The sequence below is a fragment of the Myotis yumanensis genome, unplaced genomic scaffold, assembly GCF_028538775.1.
Source record: "Myotis yumanensis isolate MYYU_CA2020_CCGP unplaced genomic scaffold, mMyoYum1.0.hap1 SCAF_19, whole genome shotgun sequence".
In the NCBI taxonomy this organism is placed as follows: domain Eukaryota; kingdom Metazoa; phylum Chordata; class Mammalia; order Chiroptera; family Vespertilionidae; genus Myotis; species Myotis yumanensis.
This window is the reverse complement of record NW_027223770.1, coordinates 26,927,263-26,947,153: the sequence shown is the minus strand read 5'-3', so window position 1 is coordinate 26,947,153 and position 19,891 is coordinate 26,927,263. Positions and strand designations below refer to the sequence as shown.

The 19,891-nt window shown below is 58.0% G+C and overlaps 1 protein-coding gene across 1 annotated transcript; it reads right to left on the bottom strand.

Moving 5' to 3' along the window:
• Positions 1 to 11,639: 11,639 nt before the first annotated feature.
• Positions 11,640 to 19,886, bottom strand: SNRPD3 (small nuclear ribonucleoprotein D3 polypeptide). Its single transcript, XM_070399146.1, has 4 exons — positions 19,765 to 19,886; positions 18,490 to 18,633; positions 13,229 to 13,421; positions 11,640 to 11,865 (listed from the first exon to the last, which is right to left on the bottom strand). Exons 2-4 carry the CDS (start codon positions 18,613 to 18,615, stop codon positions 11,804 to 11,806), a joined length of 381 nt encoding a protein of 126 aa, XP_070255247.1. The 5' UTR covers positions 18,616 to 18,633; positions 19,765 to 19,886; the 3' UTR covers positions 11,640 to 11,803.
• Between the last annotated feature and the right edge of the window lie 5 nt (positions 19,887 to 19,891).

Genomic DNA, 19,891 nt, shown 5'->3' with positions numbered 1-19,891 from the left:
AGCAGGCTGCAAAGGAGCACCTGGCCCTTTAAGAGGAGCTGTCCAGACCAGCAGAAAGCAGGCTGCGGTCTGGGGCCCTGTCTGGGTCAGTCCAGGCTCATGGGCCACCCCTCCCTCCTGGGTCCCCCCCCCCCCCCAACACACACACATACCCAGCTGGCATCTGGGACTCGAGCATCAACGGTGTTTAAAATGCAAACGGCAGAGCCGCGCGGTGAATCAGCCAAATTCTCCAGAGGCACAGATTTCCACCTGGGACGGCACCTGGAGCCCAGGCACAGCGGGGCATTCTGGGAAACAGCTAGGTTGCCCCCTCGTGTCCAAGAGGCTGGGATTTGAGGTGCAGTGAGAGGCCTGTCCTGCCCCATAACCCACAGGGACTCGGCAGTTCCCTCCTGGCCCTCTTCCTCTGTGCCCCGGGGCTTATGCATCAAACAGGGCACCCTCGGCTGGGGGGGCCCACGTGGGTTCTGGGGCCCCTCGCCCCTGTGCCTGCCCCACCAGCTTGCCCGCCTCTCCTCTCACCGGACCCTCTAATGAAAGGCTTAGCGCCAACCAGCCCTGGGTGAGTAACCGGAGGCCAGGGGCCTCGACGGCAGGTCTGTGCAGGGAGGAGAGACTTGGAGACGAAACAAGGAAGCTGGTGGGCCCGCGAGGGAGATGCCAGGCCCCTGGGAGGTGGGGATGGTGACATCCCTTACTGAGTGGGGGCAGGGCTGGGGGGTGGGGGCAGCTTCAGGACAGATGAACACACCCAGTCTGAGCTGAAGAGGAGGAAGAGGCAAAGGGCCCCGAGAGAACTGGAGGTCCTGTCATCCGAGGAGCCCCCAAAGGATCTCCCAGACAAGCCCAACCCCAGCGTGGCGTTTCACCTCCAGGGAACCGACTAAGGGCCCTGGGACCTGCTTATCACCTCTCTGAGGTCCCTGCTGCACCGCCCCTCTCATCTGAAAGGTCCCCTGGGCCTTAGCCGGTTTGGCTCAATGGATAGAGCGTCCGCCTGCGGACTGAAGGGTCCTGGGTTCAGTGCCGGTCAGGGGCACATGCCTGGGTTGCGGGCTCGATCCCCAGTGTGGGGCATGCAGGAGGCAGCCGATCAATCAATGATTCTCTCTCATCATTGATGTTTCTCTCTCTCTCTCCCTCTCTCTTGCTCTCTAAAATCAATAAAAGTATATTTTTAAAAGGCCCACCTGGCCCTGGACAGCAAGGCTTAGGGAGAGAGATGGAGGGGGCGGTGGATGGGAGGGGCTCTGGCTGGCCGGGAGGGGCCCGGACAAGGGTGGCCCGACTCCTGGTTCACTCAACTGTTCACCACCCACAGGACCTGGGCCTCGAGGGGACCCTCCTCACCGCCACCCTCTACTGGAACGTGGCATCCTCGATCTAGTGGACCCCATCTCCCACGACCTGCAGTGCCCCAAGAGGGTGAGGCCGGTGGGCAAGGCCCTCGGGCGAGGTGGTTTGATTGGCAGGGGGCAGGGGAGGCCGGGGCCGGGGGCTAGGAGCCCGGGCCTCATGGGCTTGCTGCAGGGCCTTGGGCAGGTCATTGCCCCTCTCTGGACCCGGTGCCAGTTTCAGGGCGTTAGGCTGTGTTTTTCAGCCCTGAAAAGGCATGTGCTGGGTCGGCCTGAGGCAAGCACCGTGCCCCAGGCCCTGAGGCCCGGCAGGCAGTTGTATGGGACGCTGCGGGCGGGATACAGAAGGTCCTGACCCCACTCCCAGCCTCCGCTCCTGGACCGGAAGAGCCGCCCTCCCCATCCTCAGGTCAATGGCTCACTGCTTCCCGCAGCACCGAGAGCCACAGGCAGTCCCTCCTCCTGGTGAGTGGCACCTGCTACCAGCAGCCTTCCCCCCCGGCCCCCCGCATGCACCCCGTCTTCCCAGAACCCGGCTCTGAGGGCACCTGCAGACATCCCGCCATGAGCATAGGAGGTGCCAGGCTCCTGACACAGCCTATGGCCGGCCCCACCCCCACCCCTTAGTCCCAGTGAGTCCCGCGTGAAACCGGGCACCCGTCCTGCGCCCTGCAAGCTCCAGAACTCCCACGTCTCTACCAGCCATCGCCAAGGAGGCGGAGGCGGCCTTGAGCTTTCGCAGTGACCCCTGGGGCTGGCAGCGCCGTGTGCGCACGCTGGGACAGACCTGGCAGAGAACTCGTGGGTGGGAGCGTGCCCGGTGCCAGCCTCGGGAAGCAGGGCACCGTTTCTGCCCAGGCTGGGCCTCTTGGGGGGGGGGGCGGTCCTGCACCATGTTACCCTCCCAGCGCCGGCAGCCCAGACCCCGGCCCGGCCCGCAGGCGTGGCTCGAGGGAGAGTGGGGGGAGCAGAGCGTGCTGACCTGGCTCGTTCCTAGCCTCTGGGGGTGGCGTCAGGGGAGCGGGGCTCCCTGGAGGGGCTGGTCCTGCCTCCCCTGGGAAAGTCTCTGGGGAGCGCGGAGGGTGGGCAGCTAGCCGGCTGATAGCCTGAGATGCTGGCCTGGGGCCTGAGGACAGGGAACAAGGGCCCATTGTCCAGGCTTCCTCCCGCCGGGCACTGCGGGCCTCAGACCAGCCGGCTCAGCTCCCGCGGGCAGCCTCCCGGGCTCGGTGCCAGGCCATGGCCAGGTCGGGGTGGACAGGGGAGACCGGTGGGCAGCTCAGGGGTCCATGACGAATGGCTGTGCTCCCCAACACACTTGGATCCCCAGGGCCCCGAGGGGGTGAGAGGATGTGGCCTCACCCTCACAGCGCTGTCCCCCCTCAGGACTCATCTACCACCTCACCCCTCACTCCAGGCGGCAGCGAGGGGCCAGCCTGCCCCCCAAGAAGACCCCGAGCTGGTAAGGGGAGGCCAGCCTGCCTCCCTCCCGCCCCGCAGGGCCCCTCCTAGGGCTGATGTGGAGAGGCGGGGCCAGCCCTGGGGGAGCACCAGGCCTCTCATCTCTCAGAGACGGAAGCCTGACACCCCGTCCTGTGGGCCCACCCCCTCATCTCCATCGTGGTCTCAACCCTGGAGGCCAGTCCGGCCGAGGGCAGCAGACACTCCCCACGCCAAGCTGCACGCTCCGTATGACCCGCTATTCACTCCCCGAGGCCTCCATCTCTGGCCTGGCCCCTGACCAAGCTGACCGTAGCAGGTGTCAGCTGAATCGCAGTGGACAGGCTGTGAGGGAGACAGTTCTGGGTGCGATTCCCATTTTACTGAGAAGGAAACTGAGGCAAAGTGGCTTGCCCAAGGCCTGCCCCTGACCCCGCCCCCGGATTTTCCGGCATCCCCTGGGAATGCGGTGCCAGGCCTTTACAGCTGGCCTGGGACTCACTCTGCGTGCCTCCTCCTGGCACTGCATCTCAGCCCAGGAGCAGGCGCCTGGACCCAGGGCCCAGAACACAGCCCGGGCTGTGCGGCTGCTGCACCAGGTGGCTTGCCCCAGCCCGGCTCCTGCTACCCGCCTGGCGGTGCTCCCAGCACATGGGATGGGGTGATGGAGGCCCCGGAGGTCCCCCAGGCCCCTAGGCGTCCGGTACTCAGCCTGGGGTCGAGGGGATGGAAGGAGGAGGGGCTCAGCAGAGGCTGGTCGGCCCAGCACGCTGTGCAGACCCCCTAATAAAGGGGGTGCTCCCCCCTGCCTCAGCCTTTCCGCATCGTGGACACCCTGCTGCGGGGTGGGGAGAGGGGGAGCCAAGCACTCAGGGACCCTGCCCGTCCAAAAGGGAGGGACCAGCCCGACCCGCGTGGCTCAGTGGTTGAGCGTCCACCTATGAACTAGGAGGTCACGGTTGGATTCCCGGTCAGGGCACAGGCCCGGGTTGCAGGCTCGATCCCCAGTCGAGGGCGTGCAGGAGGCAGCTGATCCATAATTCCCTCTCATCATGGATGTTTCTATCTCCCTCTTCCTCTCCCTTCCTCTCTGAGATCAATAAGAAAATTTTTTTTAAAAAAAAGGGAGCAGCCAAAACCGGTGTGGCTCAGTGGATAGAGCGTCGGCTTGCGGACTGAAGGGTCCCAGGTTCGATTCTAGTCAAGGGCATGTACCTTGGTTGCGGGCACATCCCCAGTAGGTGGTGCGCAGGAGGCAGCTGATCGATGTTTCTCTCTCATCGATGTTTCTAACTCTCTATCCATCTCCCTTCCTCTCTGTCAAAAATCAATAAAATATATTTAAAAAATAAAAATAAAAAAAATAAAAAAAGGGAGCGACCAAGCCCACACGGACACCCAGGTGTAGGGGTCAGGCCATCTGTGGGCTGGGGAGTTAGAGGCCTCACATCCGGGCAGGGCTCAGAGCGGGGCCCACAGCAAGCGCATGCCTCAGCCCGGCTGCTGCCAGGAGGCCAGGCTCGTCTCCCACTGGGACCAGCACTGCCCTCCACCCCCAGCTGCCGTCCTCCCCCCCGCGGTTACCCTCCCTCCCGGCTGCCGTCCCCCAGGCCTCCTGTACGTGGTGAGTGGGCAACTCCAGGGGGTTAGGAAACACATCAGAGTGAGACAGAGGTGTTCCCTCCAGGCGCTGGGGCCCATGGACACAGCCCTCCCCTGTGGGGACCCAGGAGCATGCGTGGGGCAGAGGTGAGCACCGGCAGCAGCGGGGACTCTGGGGCCAGGAGTCCTCGGCTGCCCAGGAGGCGCCTGCCCCCAGCAGAGGGCTCCCTTCCCACAGACACCAGCGGGCAGGCTCCGGCGGGAAGCCGAAAGCCAGCGGAACCCTCGGGCGGGCGTGTGGAGGGCTGGAGCTCGGCCCAGGAGGGCGGGCAGGGCAGAGACAAAAGAGGAAGGTAGGGATGTGCAGGATGACCCGGGCGAGTGATGCCCGTGGCCGAGGCCTGGACAGCAGGGCGGGGGCAGAGGGACCCTGCTGGATGAGGAGACGCCGCAGCGGAGGGAAGCCCCATGGGCCAGGGAGAAGGCGGGGGTCCTGGGTCCGTGTGCCTGGCCCCCAGCTCTGACCAGGGGGCTGCGCGCCGCATGGACTCCACAGCATCCTCGGGCCGGGTGCTGGACGGCAGCCTCGGGGCTGGGGGAGATGCCCAGGGAGGCTGAGCTCAGGAGGTGCTGGTCCTGGGACCAGGAGGGGGGCAGGGAGAAGGCGCTCCCAGGTCTGTGCTGCCACCCGGCCCCAAGTTAGGTCCCTGGTCCCTCACTCTCCCAGGAGCCCCGACGGAGGGGGTGAAGGGGTGTGAAGCTCCTGTCAGCCCAGCTCTGCTCCTGACTGGCTGTGAGCCCTGCCAGCTGCCCCCTCCATGCCTGGTCTGTCCTTTCCCCCCGGGGGGTCTGGCCCCGCCCAGGCCACCTTGCCCAGTGGCTCGGGGACCACAGAAGCATCTCACTGTGTCCGCACCCCGGGGCATGGGGCTGAGGGTGGGAAAGCAAAGTGGGAGGAGGAAGGGCCGGTGGCCAGGCCGGGAATGGGGAGCCGGCCTTGGGCCCGGCAGGCTGATAAGCCCGCTGCCACCCAGGCAGCCCGGCTCCGGTGCCTCCTGCTGGAGCGATGCCAGCTCCCTGCTGCCCTCCCAGGGCCCCCCTCAATCTCTGCCCACCGCTGGCCCGGATTCAGCCCACGAACCTGAGTGTCCCCTCGGTGAGATTCCCCCGGGACGGTGCGAGGACCTGGCTGGTGTCGCGGGCGGGCGGGCGGCTCTGGGAGAATCCAGGCGGCGGCAGCTGGTCTCAATCTCCCCGCCTCTTGGACGGAGACACTCGATGGAACAGCCGAGCTGGAGCACGAAGTGAAGCGGCCCCAGAAGAGGGCTGGCCTTGCTGCCGTGCAGGTATCCCAGCCCTTCCGGGCCTCGCCCCCTCCCCCAGGCTCCCCCACAGGCAGGGACACTGGGGGAGGGGGCTGTGACTCAGGGCCACAGAAGCATCTCACTGTGTCTGCACCCCGGGGCATGGGGCTGAGGGTGGGCAGAGAGTGACAGGCCGGGCGGACGGCTCAGCCCGCGTTCCAGGCGGGGGAGGCGGCAGGTGGGCCTCCCTCAGGCCAGTCCTGCCCGGCCCGGTGTGGAGGCAGCCGGGCCACGCCACCCGCCACCCGCCACCCGCCACCCACCACCCACCGGCGGTGTGGTCCTCTCCAGGCCAGTCCCTCATCTTGGGAACCGGGTACACCAAGCCCCCCCTCGTCCCGCTGGGTGGAGCGAGGATGACATCAGGTTTGGAAAGCGCCTGCCGCCTGGGGGGCACAGGGCTCGGCAGGGTCAGGAGGACCTCCGCCCAGGGATCCCGGGTGAGGATGGCAGGAGCCCAGACCTTCGGGAGGAGGCAGAGGCAGGGCTGAAGCCGTTTCTGTAACGAGCACCTCTGAAGCCTTTCTCGGGGCCAGGCGCTGTCCGATGGCCTCAGGCGCCTTCAGTTCTCTTGGGGCTGGAAGGAGGTGTGAGCCTACTATCACCCCCATTCTGTGGGCAGGTGAACCGAGATGGGGAGAGGTGAGGCCATGTGTCCAAGGTCAGAGTCTAGAACCGGAGGGGCTGGGATGTGAGCCAGGCTGCCTGGCGTCAGCCTGCCATGCCTAACCCGGTGTGATCGCCTCTCTCCCAGCCGACCTGGCCCAGGAGTCACCGGACTCCTGAGCAGGCCGCTTCCCTGGAGGCCGCTTCCCGTGGACGCAGGAGGCCACCTCGAGGGCCTCCTGTGGCCGGGAGCAGACCCCCGGGTGCGGCCCCTGGAGAGAGACCAGTCAGGCCCTCCCCGGGCCTCAGTTTCCTTGTATGCAGAATGGGTGGGAGGAGGACGGCGAGGGCGCGGGCTCTGCCCTCTCCCAGGATCGAGAGGGACTGACGAGGAATGGGCTTGGGAGCACATCCCTCAGTGGTTGAGCGTCAACCCAGGAACCAGAAGGTCACAGTTCGATTCCCGGTCAGGGCACAGGCCCAGGTTTCAAGCTCGATCCCCAGTGGGGGGCGTGCAGGAGGCAGCCGATCCATGATTCTCTCTCATCATTGATGTTTCTATCTCTCTCTCTTTCTCTCTGAAATCAATAAAAATATATTTAAAAAATAAAATCAATTAAAAAATATTTAAAAGATGTTTTTTCCAGGTATTGAATTCTAGATATATATATATTTTTAATCATCACTGAGGGAAAGACAGAAACATCGATGTGAGAGAAACACATTGATTGATTGCCTCCTGCACTCAGGGCCCGGGCCAGGGAGGATCCTGCAACCGAGGTACGTGTCCTTGACTGGAATCGAACCTGGGACCCTTCGGTCCACAAGCTGACACTGTATCCACTGAGCCACACTGGCCAGGGCTGGATAGTTATTTATTAATCAGTAATTTAAAGATGTTGCTTCACTTCCTTCGCGCTTGCATTATTCTCAGTGAGACATGCCATCCTTATCTTAGCTTCTTTGATGATAACCTTTCTTTTTTTCTCTTCACCGCTAGTTTTGAGCGACGCCTCAGTATCGTTTTCTTCATGCTTTCTCTACTTGGAGTTCGTTTAGCTTCTTGGATCTGTGGGTTTATACTTTTCATCAAATTTGGGAAGTTTTGGGCCCCTATTTCTTCAAATAACTTTTCTGCCCCCCTCATTGCCTCTCTTGCGGGGACTCCAGCTGCCCATACACGAGGCCCTTGAACTTGCCCCATAGCCTTTCCTTTCCGGATTCTTCTTTCTTGTTTCCTTTTAGTTTCTATAGCCAAGCCTTCAAGTTCACTCGCCTCTTCTTCTGCGATATCTACTCTGCTGTGAACCCAGCTATAGAAGTTCATGGAAAGGTTTTTCTTCTCTCTTCTTCCTCCTCCACCTCCTTTCTCTTTAAATCTTCCATCTCACTAACTAACTTTTTGAATTTATAAACAGTTACAATGTTTTGATGTCCTTTTCTGCTAATTCTGATATCTGCGCCAGTTTTAAATCTGTTTTCATTACTCTCATCCTGGGCTGTGCTCCTTGCCTGCTTGGTCATCTCTGACTGGATGCCAGGCATTGTGGATTTTACCTTGAGGGCGCCAGCTCCTTTTATATCCTCACAAATCTTTTTGAGTGTTGCTCCAGGATACGGCCTATTGGCCTGGAAATACTTTGACTCTTTCAACTCTTATTTTCATGAATTGTTAGGCACGTCCAGAGCAGTGCTCAGTCGAGGGCTAATTATGCCTCATTGATGAGGCAAGACTTTCCTGAGAACTTGTACAGGGCGTCCCACGCAAATACTGCCTTTATAATTACTCAACATGTGTGAATACATTTTTGGGACACCCTATATTAACATTTTTTTACATTTAATTATTTTTTTAATCCTCACCCGAGGGTATTTTTCTATTGATTTTTAGAGCGTGGAAGAGAGAGGGAAAGATTGATGTGAGAGAAACATCGATTGGTTGGCTCCTGCATGAGCCCCCGACCAGGGCCTGGGCCGGGGAGGAGTCTGCAACCCAGAATCGAACCCAGGATCCTTCGGTCTGCAGGCCGGCGTTCTACCCACTGAGCCGGACCAGCTAGGGCATCCATTTAATGTTTATTTGTATGAAGTTTTGACATCTTGGGGCCTAGCTGAACCTGGAGAGACGGCCTCTCCCAGAGGTGGTTAATTCCTGAAAGATAGTAAACCACGTGCCCGCGAGTAGGGGACCACCCCAAGCGCCAGAGCCCTCTGCATGCACTCAACATACCCAATTCTATACTTGTCAGCACTGCCACCCCGCCTCACCCTTCCTTCCCTGCGAAACCACAGCACTAACTCACCCTCACCCCCGCCTCCTGCCACACCCGTGTATCCCAGGAGGCCCGAGTGGAATGGTCTGCTCCCTCCTCTTGGGAACGACAAGTATGAACTGCTCCGGCAGTTGTCTCCGTCTGTCGCCTCCCCACAGCTGATTAACACGAAGTCCTTGGTACGGATTAGAAGAGCAGTCTACCTCTACCCAACCTCCGGTCTGGCTGGGAAGAGGGACCATTCCAGCTCGCTTGCTGCCAGGCACCGTCCTAACCCTTTCCACGGCTCGCTCCCAAGCCTCGGTTAGTGTTAGTGTCCGTGGAGGAAGAATGGGGTCCCAGGGAAAATCATCTAACAAGGTGACCTGACCGTAAGCTCTGAACCGGGCAGGTCACGCTGTGTAGCCACACTCCAGGGCTATGATTTCTTCAAACGATTTTTAAAAAAATATTTTTATCGATTCCAGAGAGGAAGGGAGAGGGAGAAACATCAATGATGAGAGAGAATTCTGGGTCGGCTGCCTCCTGCACGCCCCCTACTGGGGACCGAGCCCGCAACCCAGGCATGTACCCTTGATAGGAATCGAACCGGGACCTCCTGGTTCATAGGTCAACACTCAACCAGAGCCACGCCAGCCGGGCTAAAAAATTTCACATTTTTTACTGGGAACATTTAATTAGAAACAAAACTCGAGAACCCCCTTCACTTTCAGGACGTCGGTAGGGAGACGACTAAGGTTCGCCGTGTAGAACCGTGCACGGCCGGCATTCCCGCACGCTGCACACCTTCCAGGGTGAACCGTGTCCAAAGTCCGCTTTTCAGATTCTTGGTGCAACCCACTGCTAAGTATAACGGGTTCTGTTTTACAGTCAAGTATAACTTATAACTTATGCAGTGGTCTCTCTCTCTCTCTCTCTCTCTCTCTCACACACACACACTCGAGCCCAGGGCCCCATACACGGAATCAGGATCACCCAGCTGGTAGCAGGGTTAGTGCTTAGAATGCAGATTCCTGAGCCCCTTCTAGTCCAACTAACCACCATTCCTAGGGTGGGGCCTTGGAATTTTTTTTTGAATCCACTATTTTTAAAATCTTTGTTGAAAGTATTACATAGATCCTCTCCCCCACCCGCCGAAACCACTTCTAGCCGGCTCCCGTCCCACCCTCCAGGCCCTCACCACCCGTTGCCTGTGTCCGCGGGCGATGCCTAGGTGCAGACAAGTTCACTGGGTGATCTCCTCCCGCCCCCTCCCCCGCCTTCCCTGAGGTTCCGGTCTGCTTGTACTGTCTCTGGGGAAATCTTCATTTCTAACAGGACGCCCAGCTGATGTTGGAAACCACCGCTCCCACTCGCCATAGTCACATCCAGGCTTTGCGGCCAAATAACCCACGTCTGTACAAGGCGACCAGCACAGAAGCCACGCAGCCGACGCGGGGCTGGGGGCGTCACTTCTACCTGAGAGAACTCATGGAGAAAGACTCTAAGGAGAAACTCAAGGAACAAGTTTTTCTGACCAGGAACAATACATTCATTCTTGGTCAAATCTAAAACAAACTCCATGTGGGGAGTAAGTTCACCTGAGATGCCCCACCCAGGAACCCCTCCCCTGGAGCGGTGCCGTTTCACGGAGCCACCAGGCAGGTCGTCACGAGTGGGAGGAGCTGGGGAGCTGGAGCAAGACGTAGCGGCTGCTCTGGGGGAGTCTTTGAAGCCTTACTTGACGTGCCTGTGGTACCTGCCCGACCTCACCAAGGCTCGCTCCTTAAGAGGTTGGTGGTTGTTTTTTAATTTAAGAGAGGAGAGAGAAAACACGATTTGTCGGTTCACACATTTATGCATCCACTGGTTCTTTGTGCTTTCTTCCCAATTATTTTGAGAGAGAAACACTGACGTGAGTGTAACATTGGTCAGCCGCCTCCTGCACGGCCCCCCACGCAATGAGGCCTGCGACCTGGGCATGTGCAGACCGGGAATGGAACTGGCACCTTTTGGTGTACAGGATGCTCCACCAAACGAGCTACACCGGCCAGGGCTACTGGCTGATTCTTGCATGTGCCCCGACCAGGGTCGAACCGCCACCTGGATGTATCAAGACAACACGCTAACCCCGAGGTCGCCAGGCTTTCAGACCTCACGGAGCACCGGTTGGCGCCGCTGCTCTAACCACCTGAGCGACCGGCCAGGGCTGCCCCTTCGGGCGTTGTATTACAGGAACAATAAAGAGGCTGTCACCTGTTGGCAGTGTCCTGAGGATGAAGCGAGGCTTGAGAAAACCCGTCTGATGCCAGCTGAACAGATGCGCTGGACCGTCTCCCTCTTCTCCCATCACCTGAACAGAGTGCAGCGGGCGGTGTGCCACGGGCCAATCACAGACCGTCCGCAGGGGCTCTGCTGTCGCTCACCCTTTACTGAGCCCCCGACTTCTGCCGATGCTTTCCCAATTTCCGTGTCTGTCAGTTTTTTGCTTTGCCTGCCCTACCCTCTACCTTTGCGACACCGAAAGCTGTGGTTGTGCCAATCAATGGGGAGATGCTGATGAACGCCCGAGAATCCGTCCCCACAAACCTGCTTACAAAGCCGAAGGGGAGCCATAGACGGTCACTACGGTTCTCTGAATTACCTTTTAATATTAGACTACTCCTGCCAAACGCCAAGCCACCAGGGTTTCCAGGCTCAGCGGTCAGAGGACTGGACTGTATCAAGGGCCAGGACCACCCAGATGGTGTTTTTCAAGCTGAATTGATGACGTTTCCATAAAGGTGACCTGAACACAGCACCACACAACGCCCATGTCTGCAGATACAATGAGAGCCTGTGCGCTCACTAAGGGCTTAGCCCGCCAGCTGGCCTGGAACAGCACTTTCAACTTTTATCAAGAACTGAGCCGCTTCAAAGTCCTGGCCCGGTCCCAGGAGATCTTCCAGGGTGTCAGAGTTTAACCTGCTGCCAAAGCAAACAGAACGCCAAACTCCAAAATGAACACATAATCCGCATTTTCACAAAAAGAAAAAACAGCCACCATCTTTATTTAGTTGAATATTTCTCCTGATCTAAAAAGAAAGATGTCAAAAGAACAGCTAGGACCATACACATAGCACCCACTCCACCGAAACTAAAGGATCTGCAAGACAAGGGCACAGTTCTGAGCAGCAGACACTTATCTTCGCTTCTGGAAGATGTTCCCGCGTCCCATTCCGCGTCCTCGTCCTCTCGCGGCCACTAGAAGGGGGGAGAGAGGACCAGTCCAGTCAGCATGGCAGCGAGCGCTCGCGCCCCAGGGCCTGGAGCTCCGGGACACGGGCACAGGGAGGGCTTGAAAGGCCACCTGGCCCCACACCACCCGCCCCCATCGCCTTTCACGAAGGAAAATGGGAACCAGAGGGACAAGCACTGACACGGAGCACCCGAGCTGCAGCGACACCAGACCCCGGCCTTCCGGCCGGCGCCGCTCTCCGCAAGAGGCTGACGGGCAGAGCACCGAGAGCAAAGGTCGTGTGGGGAGCAAGTCTGAGAACCACGGAAAGACGAATTCCAAGCTGGCCTAGCGCGAGCTCATGAAACAGGGCAGATGCATTTAGTTCACACTTAAAATGTGGGAACACAAACAGTTAAATGTTAACTGTTAAATCTGAGCGAGGGGTTTCATTGTCCTTTGAGCAATTCTGCTTGTATGAAACGTCTTACAATAACGACACAAAAATAAAACAAACTCACAGAAAACACAACCATACAAGGGGTACAGGAGCCTGCTGCTCTGTGACTACGGGTCTCGGGGAGCCAGGGGCTCCAAGGGACGGGGAAAATATTCTCAAGGCTACGAACTGGAGCCGCACTCTCTCCGCCTAGAGCAATGGTTCTCAACCTTGGCTGCCATTAGAATCACCTGGGAATCTTTTTAAAACCCTGATTTCTGGGCCTCATCGTCCAGAAATTATATTTCTTTGTTACTAATGTTGTGGCCCTACCCCATAACAAAGAAACAGAATTTCCGGAGGATGAGGCCCAGAAATCAGGATTTTAAAAAGGTTCCCAGTTGATTCTAATGTGCAGCCAAAGTTGAGAACCACTGGCTTAGAGCCTGGAGCTGCCCTGACGGGGGAGGGAAGCCACCTGAGAACCAGCCACATGCTGACAGCACCAGAGCAGGGGCTCGGAAAGGCACAGGTGGCTCCGGCAGAAGCCAGCGGACCCGGGCGGCTCACTGCCAAGTGCCTCCTGGTGCAGAGCCACTGGCTTCGCCTTTTGCTGGCGATGGTGCAGTCACAGTGACAATGAGCATGCGCTCCCGGGAGAGCAGGGGGAGCAGCAGTCCTACCAGGGAAGCTGGCATTTCTGCCATCATTCCTTGTCCAGGACAAAAGGTCCAGAGCTTCTATCTCCCCATCACCGCCTCTTGTCTAGGAAGGGCGAGATGAACGGGTCAGCGTTTGGGAAGGCATTTTAAAGGATTCTTTTATCGTATCTTTAAACCCCAAGCTACCTCACGAGATACACACAGCAGCTAAAGACGCTGGTAGAGAACCAGTGACTTCCCTGCACTGTTAAACCTGTATGTTAAAGCCAGTGCATCAGGAACACCTACCTTGGGCCTTCAGAATCGCAGCTTTTCCCCGGCCAGCCCCCGAGCCTTGGTTTTTATTTTTCATGCTCTTTAACATGGGCGCGTTTTTCAGCATGTCAGGCAAAATCAGAAAGCGGATCTTGCTCCCACGGATGTACACCTGCTCCAGCTGGGCCACCCGGCCATCTCTGTATGTGACTGTGATGTTGGACATCTGGAAGAAAATCACCAGCTCATCAGCAAGGGCCAACAGGCCAGGGGAGAACAGGGGCACACAGAGGGGGAGGAGCCCTGGCTGGTGGGGGGTGGGGGGGTGGTCCAGAAACGCACAAACTACCATCATGAAATAAAGGAACAGGCAAAGCCAGGGCCTGTGCTAGGCCCTTACATACATGGTCCTCACAGCACCTCGTGGGTATGAGCGTTACCACTTTTACAGCTAAAAAACGAAGCTCTTGTCCAAAGTCCAACAGCCAGAATGCAGGGAGTCGCCTCGCACCCAGTGGCCGGGCTCCAGGGCACTAGCTCTGCTCTTCTGCCCCATCAGCGTGTGAGGCGCTCTCAGTGGTGATACCTGGAACAGCTTTGACCTCCTGTCCCAACTCTGCCCTCTCCTGCACCTGCCCGCACAGACCGCAATGCCATGGAGGTCACAGGCAGGCGCCAGATGTGTTCTGTCCTCCCAGAGTTCACTCTGGACCACTCCCCTGGCTTGGGTGACTAGGGACTGAGAAGCATGAAGGGCCTGGAATGCCAAGAGGGTTAAGGAAGGGCTGGCCCCCAGAGAGACAGGGCACTCAGGCAGGAACCGACAGATGCAAGGACTGGAGCAGTGGACTTGGGACGAAGGACAGGGTCTTCCCCCAGACACTATGGGTCACTTAAGCTCGTGGACAGAGGAAGGGGGGGTAGGGTCAGGGCAGCACTTTGGGAAGATGAACATGCTACATGGATAACTGTGGGACGGAGGCGGGGAGCCGAGAGGTGAGGTCGGCCAGGAGACTGGCGTGGCAGGGGAAGGGGACATAAGCCTACTAGCGCCAATCTCAACGGGCACCACATTTACCAGGAAAAGGAGCTGATTTTATGAGTCTTTTGGAGGAAAGAGGGTTACAATTTATTCAGAATGGGCCACGCCCACTGCAGAGAGGGGTGCTGTCTCCCGGATCCCTGACAGATGGGACTCACTCGTTCTCTTCTTCAAGTGCCAGCTGACCACCAGCCTGTGCCTGACACCCAGCGCACAGAGACGAGCTCTCCAGGGCCGCCCGCCCTGTCTCTGTGAGCTGAACAGTTTCTAGAGTTGCAACCACTGACCCTGTTATACCCTCAGGGCTCAAGTTTCCCATCATCTTCGGCTCCAGGCCCAACACCCCCAGTTTCTTAGCAAATGTCCAGTGTCTACTCCTTGCCACCTGTTCTTGCCTCAAAGAACATCCTCACCTCTGGTGCCACAAACGAACAGCAGGGGTGGCGGGTTAGACTACCTGAGAAACGTGGACCGGACCAAGGTTCACAATACCAGCCCCACCTGTGACCCCACAGAAGGCAGAGGCCCAGCCCCACCATTTGTCAGGGATGTAACCTGCTAAGTCTCCTGGCTCCCCGGAGCCTCAGTTCACTCACCTACAAAGTGAGGAAAAAGACCCCATAACAAAGCCAACGTCCACTGAACACTTGCCAATGTCCCAGGAGATGGCACACAGCAACTCACTTTATGTCACACACCCTCGGAGATATACCCTGCCACCATCCCCACCAGAGAGGGAGCGGCACAGCCACCAGAGGCAGAGCTGTCTCCCCGTTCCCTGCCTGAGGCCACACTGCCCCCGTGTGGCCTGCTGGGGTGTGAGCCCAGCCCCCGACAGCCCGCTCTTACTCACAGGCCACCACACACTTCCTAGGACCACCGAGGAGCAAATGAAACGAGACGAGTATGTTGTTCCTACTGCCCAGCACACGACAGGACCTCAGTAAACGGAGAATCCAAACAATGACGGCTAAAATGTCTATTTTGGGGGAAGCAGATGAAATTAAAGGACAAAAGTCTCCTTTGGGGGCTGGGCTGCCAATCACTTCTCCTTCAGCATAAACTGCCCATCTCACTCCTGGTTACAATCTGCCAGCCCACCTTGCGAATCCCTGACAGAGGCTGCTGGGTGAGATCAAACAGACGTAAACTACGTGTTTCACAAACAGTGTGTGTTCTGGCCGGAGCGGGAAAGAGCCCAGCACCATCTGACTCCTATTAGAACCCGAGAACGGCCGCTGCTACTCTCACACTCCCGGGGGCGCCGTGTACCGAGCCCGCAGTCCGCTGCCCACCCACCACACGGCTCGTTAATGAGCCTGAGCTACATTCCCACGTAAGACAAAGCCAGGAACTCGAGTGAACTAGGTTTTAATATAAGCCGGGCAGAACACCCAGCTTACTCAACCTCCCAAATAACCACAATGAAACACAGATGGCACAGCCAGCCCGGAGAAGATCTCAGCACAGCAGTCCCCACGGCTCTCCATGGTCCGAAAAAAATGGAAAACTTCAGAAATAAGCGACTCATAAGCTTTCAACTGGGCGCCATTCTGAGTAACATAATGAAATCTCATGCCCTCTGCCCTGTCCCACCCGGGACATGTATCGTCCCTGTGTCCATCCAATTCACAAATACACACTGCTCAGCTGTCAGTCACTTAGTAGCCATCTGCTTATCAGATCAACTGTCATGGTGTTCAAGTACCCGTATTCTACTTAATCATGGTCTCAAAGCCATTCATACGTTTGTTACAGTATACTGTTATAACTGTTCTAGTTTGTTATTAGTTACTGGAGGGCCAATGCACAAAATTCATGCAAGAGTAGGCCTTCCTTCCCCTGGCTACCGGCACCAGCTTCCATCACAGCCCTGGCTTCGTCCAGAAGGTTGTCTGGAAGGACATCTGGTCTAATTAGCATAATTTACAAATTAAACTTTATCATAGGTATGAGTGTGTAGGACACTACCGGTTTCAAGCATTTCCTGGGGGGGTTGAAGGGGCCTTGGAACGTACCCCCCTTGGCTAAGAGGGGCTACTATACAGTGCAAACTGTACGGCAGCCCTCGCAGATCAACCCCGGGGGGAGGCGCGTAGCTGGCCCCTGCTGCTTGACAAGCACCTTATTTATTCTGCAACCACAGTCCTCAGGCTGAGGCGCTACTTCCATCCCTGCTTAGAAAGGAGGGGACAGAGGGTGAGAGGCCCACACCCACTCCGAGTCACACTGGGTGGCAGGCCGCACCCTGACTCCAGAGACGGCCACCCCCAGGGTCTGCGTGCTTCACCTCACACTGGCTGTATCTGAGACCAGCAAGGTCACATGGCCCGGCACCCCCACAGCACAAAGGGGCAGCCTGAGGTCCAAATAAATAGCTGAGTGAACACATCAGGCTCCCCTACCCTCCTTGTGCATTCTACTCACCAAACTAAAGAACCTTACAATGAAGGAGGATGCCTTAGCCAGCGGAATGGATCTATGACAGTGGTGACTCACCAAGGCAGAGGAGGCAAGCCCCACAGGACCTACAGAGAGCCCACCGCCCCATCTCCATGGCATCGACAGAGGAGAGAAACCTGCCGTCACCGATGCCTACCTCCCTGCCCCAGCGGGTCAACCTGGCAGGAAGATGATGCTCAACGCTACAAGAAATCACAAATGAATGAATAACCCTGGGAAGTAACCAACAGTTAAGACACCTGATCTGACCAGCTGCCGTGGCTCAGTGGTCGAGCGTTGACCTATGACCCAGGAGGTCATGATTTGATTCCCGGACAGGGCACATGCCCAGTAGGGGGCATGCAGGAGGCAGCCGGACCGTGATTCTCTCTCATCACTGATGTTTCTATCTCTCTCTCCCTCTCTGAAATCAACAAAAATATATTTAATAAGACACCCGATCCAGTGTGACCGTGGGCAAGTCACTGCATCCCGCTGACCTCCAGTTTTCTCACCCGGAAGCGTTCAGTCACCATGTGCTGAATTACGTGCAAGGGGCTGAGCACACCGCTGCACACACATAACTCGCCTGGTCTGCAGGACAGCCCTGGGGTGTGGGTGGCACCCCTGAGTGCTCTGCTGAGATCTCCCTTCAAAGGAACCACAGTTTGTAAGGAACACAGGGAGCCGACAACCTCCAGCTGCACCTGTGGATCCAGAGAGGCCACTCTCCCCAGGCTGCCAGCCATGACTGACCCCTGCAAGGGGACCAGGGCCAGCCATCAGGCCATTTCTGCCCACGCTAGACTCTTCAGCGCCCCCCCCCCCCCCGCCCGCCCGGCTTTTTGAGTATGTTTCTTTGATTACAGAGAGGAAGGGAGAGTGAGTGATAAAAACATCAATGATGAGAGAATCATGGATCGGCTGCCTCCTGCATGCCCCCTACTGGGGATCAAGCCCGAAACCCAGGCATGTGCCCTGACCGGGAATGGAACCATGACCTCCTGGGTCATAGGTCGACACTTGACCACTGAGCCATGCCGGCCAGCCAGCCAGACTCTTCAATCTTGGCATCTGTATCACAGAGGACCAAAAGTAACACCATCCCATTTTACAGATGGGGAAACTGAGGTGATTAACATGCCAAAGGTCATATAAGATTCAAGCCAACATCTGTTTACAAAGTCCAAGATCTTAACCGATGGTTTAAACAAAGGAGAGAGTGCTGATACACTTTGCAATGTTACACAAATCCACATGATTTTAGCAAAAGGCAAAATAGTGCCAAGGGAAGGGCACCCTATCAGGAAGCTGCTCCATCAGTACGGCAGGGTGACATTCACAGATGAGCCCTTTAATCGTATTCTCCCTCCTAAGGGAGGACAACACTCTCCCCAAACCCACTTACCTCGAAAGGTAATCAATTGAGACTCATGTCCCCAAGAAAAACGGCAAATAAACACAGTATATGAATAGAAGATTCTGTTACCTGCAAAGCGCTATGCAAACCTGTGGAGGCAAACGGATAATGGCCCAACCCGGGAGGACTCCAACGAAAGGGAGGAGGGCCTTCTCTGAGGCAGGTCCCCAGACCAGGGGAGAAAACGAAGGACAAAGCTGACTCTTCCAGAACCCCACGGGGCTCTGATCCCTGCCCACCCCGTGGACCTGCAACACCGCCCCTAGCAGACAGGAGGCGCTCGACAAATCCCTGCTCATGGGAACAGCGTCCAGGAGACCTCCCGCCACCACCCGTCCGCTCTCTGGGCCAGGGGCACCGATGCCCCGACAGCGGGAAGCCCACGGCTACCTGGCAGTTCATGTTGTCCTCCGCCTCGATGAGCTTCCCGCGGTACACCTCGCCGGTGTTGGTCTCGCACGTGACGATGTGGCCCTCGGCTTCGTGCAGGACTTTGATGGGCACGCCGATAGACATCTTGGCAGGAAGCGAGCTCTACAGCGAGAGAGGCCAGTTGGCTCAGCGTCCGGAGCCCGAGCAGGCACAGCCCATGCCTCCCTCCCTGCTGCCCTTTACCCCCATCAAATAACCAGTTCTGTGCAGTCGGGCACGAGGGGGCTGTAATGCACGGACCTTACAATGGGCTGCCCACCCACAGTGGTGGGTAACCAACACCCTTTCGGGGACCCACGATATCGACCCGAGCTGCCCAACGCGGCAGCCGCTGTCTACCTGGAGCTATTTAAATGAAACTTCATGAAAATGGAAGGAAATTTAAAACTCAGTCCCTCAGTCACACGAGGCACATCTCAGGGGCTCAACAGCCACAGGTGGCTACATGGGACACACACGTGTGTGCAGTGCTGACCACCGCAGATATAAACCGAGGATGCGGGCACATCCAGAAGAGGCTGTGCACTGAGTGCAAGCCCTCCGATGCCCTCTGACCCCCACGTCACCATCCAGGCTAAAATGCAAACATCAGCGCGCGCACCGTTAACCGTGTGCCCTAAGCAGGAGACGCTCATCTCGGAGGAAAGACATCAGCACGGGGCATGCGCCTGGCGGCTAATGAACAAGGGACAAGCCGTGGATGTTTTATCCCCGAAACGAGTGGCGGCGGAGGGTGGAGACTCATCGTGGGCGCGTGCGGCTGGGAGACAGGCTCCCTTAGCAATTTTAAGTGGAAGCGGGAGCCGCTGCAAGACGGACAATAAGGAAGGAAGGCGCCAATAGGAAGGCAACGGCCCCTGCGAAACGGACACGGCTTAGCAGCAGGGAAACGTGGTAAAACGCAGGTAACAGGCGCCTGGAGGGAGATGGAGGCCACGATGCGAGGACGTCGTAAAAGGATGCAGGGGGGCGAGGCAATCGGCCGGAAATGGCTTCCCGGCCTCGGCCTGCACGCTTGGAACCCACCGGCCCGGGGACGTACGGAAAGCCAAGGGCGGGTGCAAAATGGGCTCCCTGCGGGCGCCGCGGAGGCCACGCTGATGCTCGGTGGCCCGACTTCCCGCTCTCCCCCTCCCCGAGCCCCGAAGAGCCCCACGGCGGTGCGTCCTTCTCCGTCCCCGGACGCTCACGGGGGCCTCGGCCTAGCCCCGCCGGCCCCTGGCCTCTCCTCACCGGCTCCGGCCTCCTCTTCTCTCCCGGTGCAGCGGCGGCGGCGACTCAGGCGACTGCGAGAGCGTGAGGCGAGCGAATGGCGGTCCCGCGCTCCCAGAATACCTCGCGCTCCCAAAACGCCGCGCTC

What these genes read in the sequence shown, in the direction of transcription:
- SNRPD3 (XM_070399146.1), bottom strand. Translation starts at nt 18,615, where the DNA reads ATGTCTATCGGCGTGCCCATCAAAGTCCTGCACGAAGCCGAGGGCCAC. An exon ending in AGGACAACATGAACTGCCAG is followed by an intron (nt 13,422 to 18,489) that starts GTAGCCGTGGGC and finishes ATTTTCTTCCAG; the next exon opens with ATGTCCAACATCACAGTCAC. An exon ending in TGCGATTCTGAAGGCCCAAG is followed by an intron (nt 11,866 to 13,228) that starts GTAGGTGTTCCT and finishes CCCCCCTTCTAG; the next exon opens with TGGCCGCGAGAGGACGAGGA.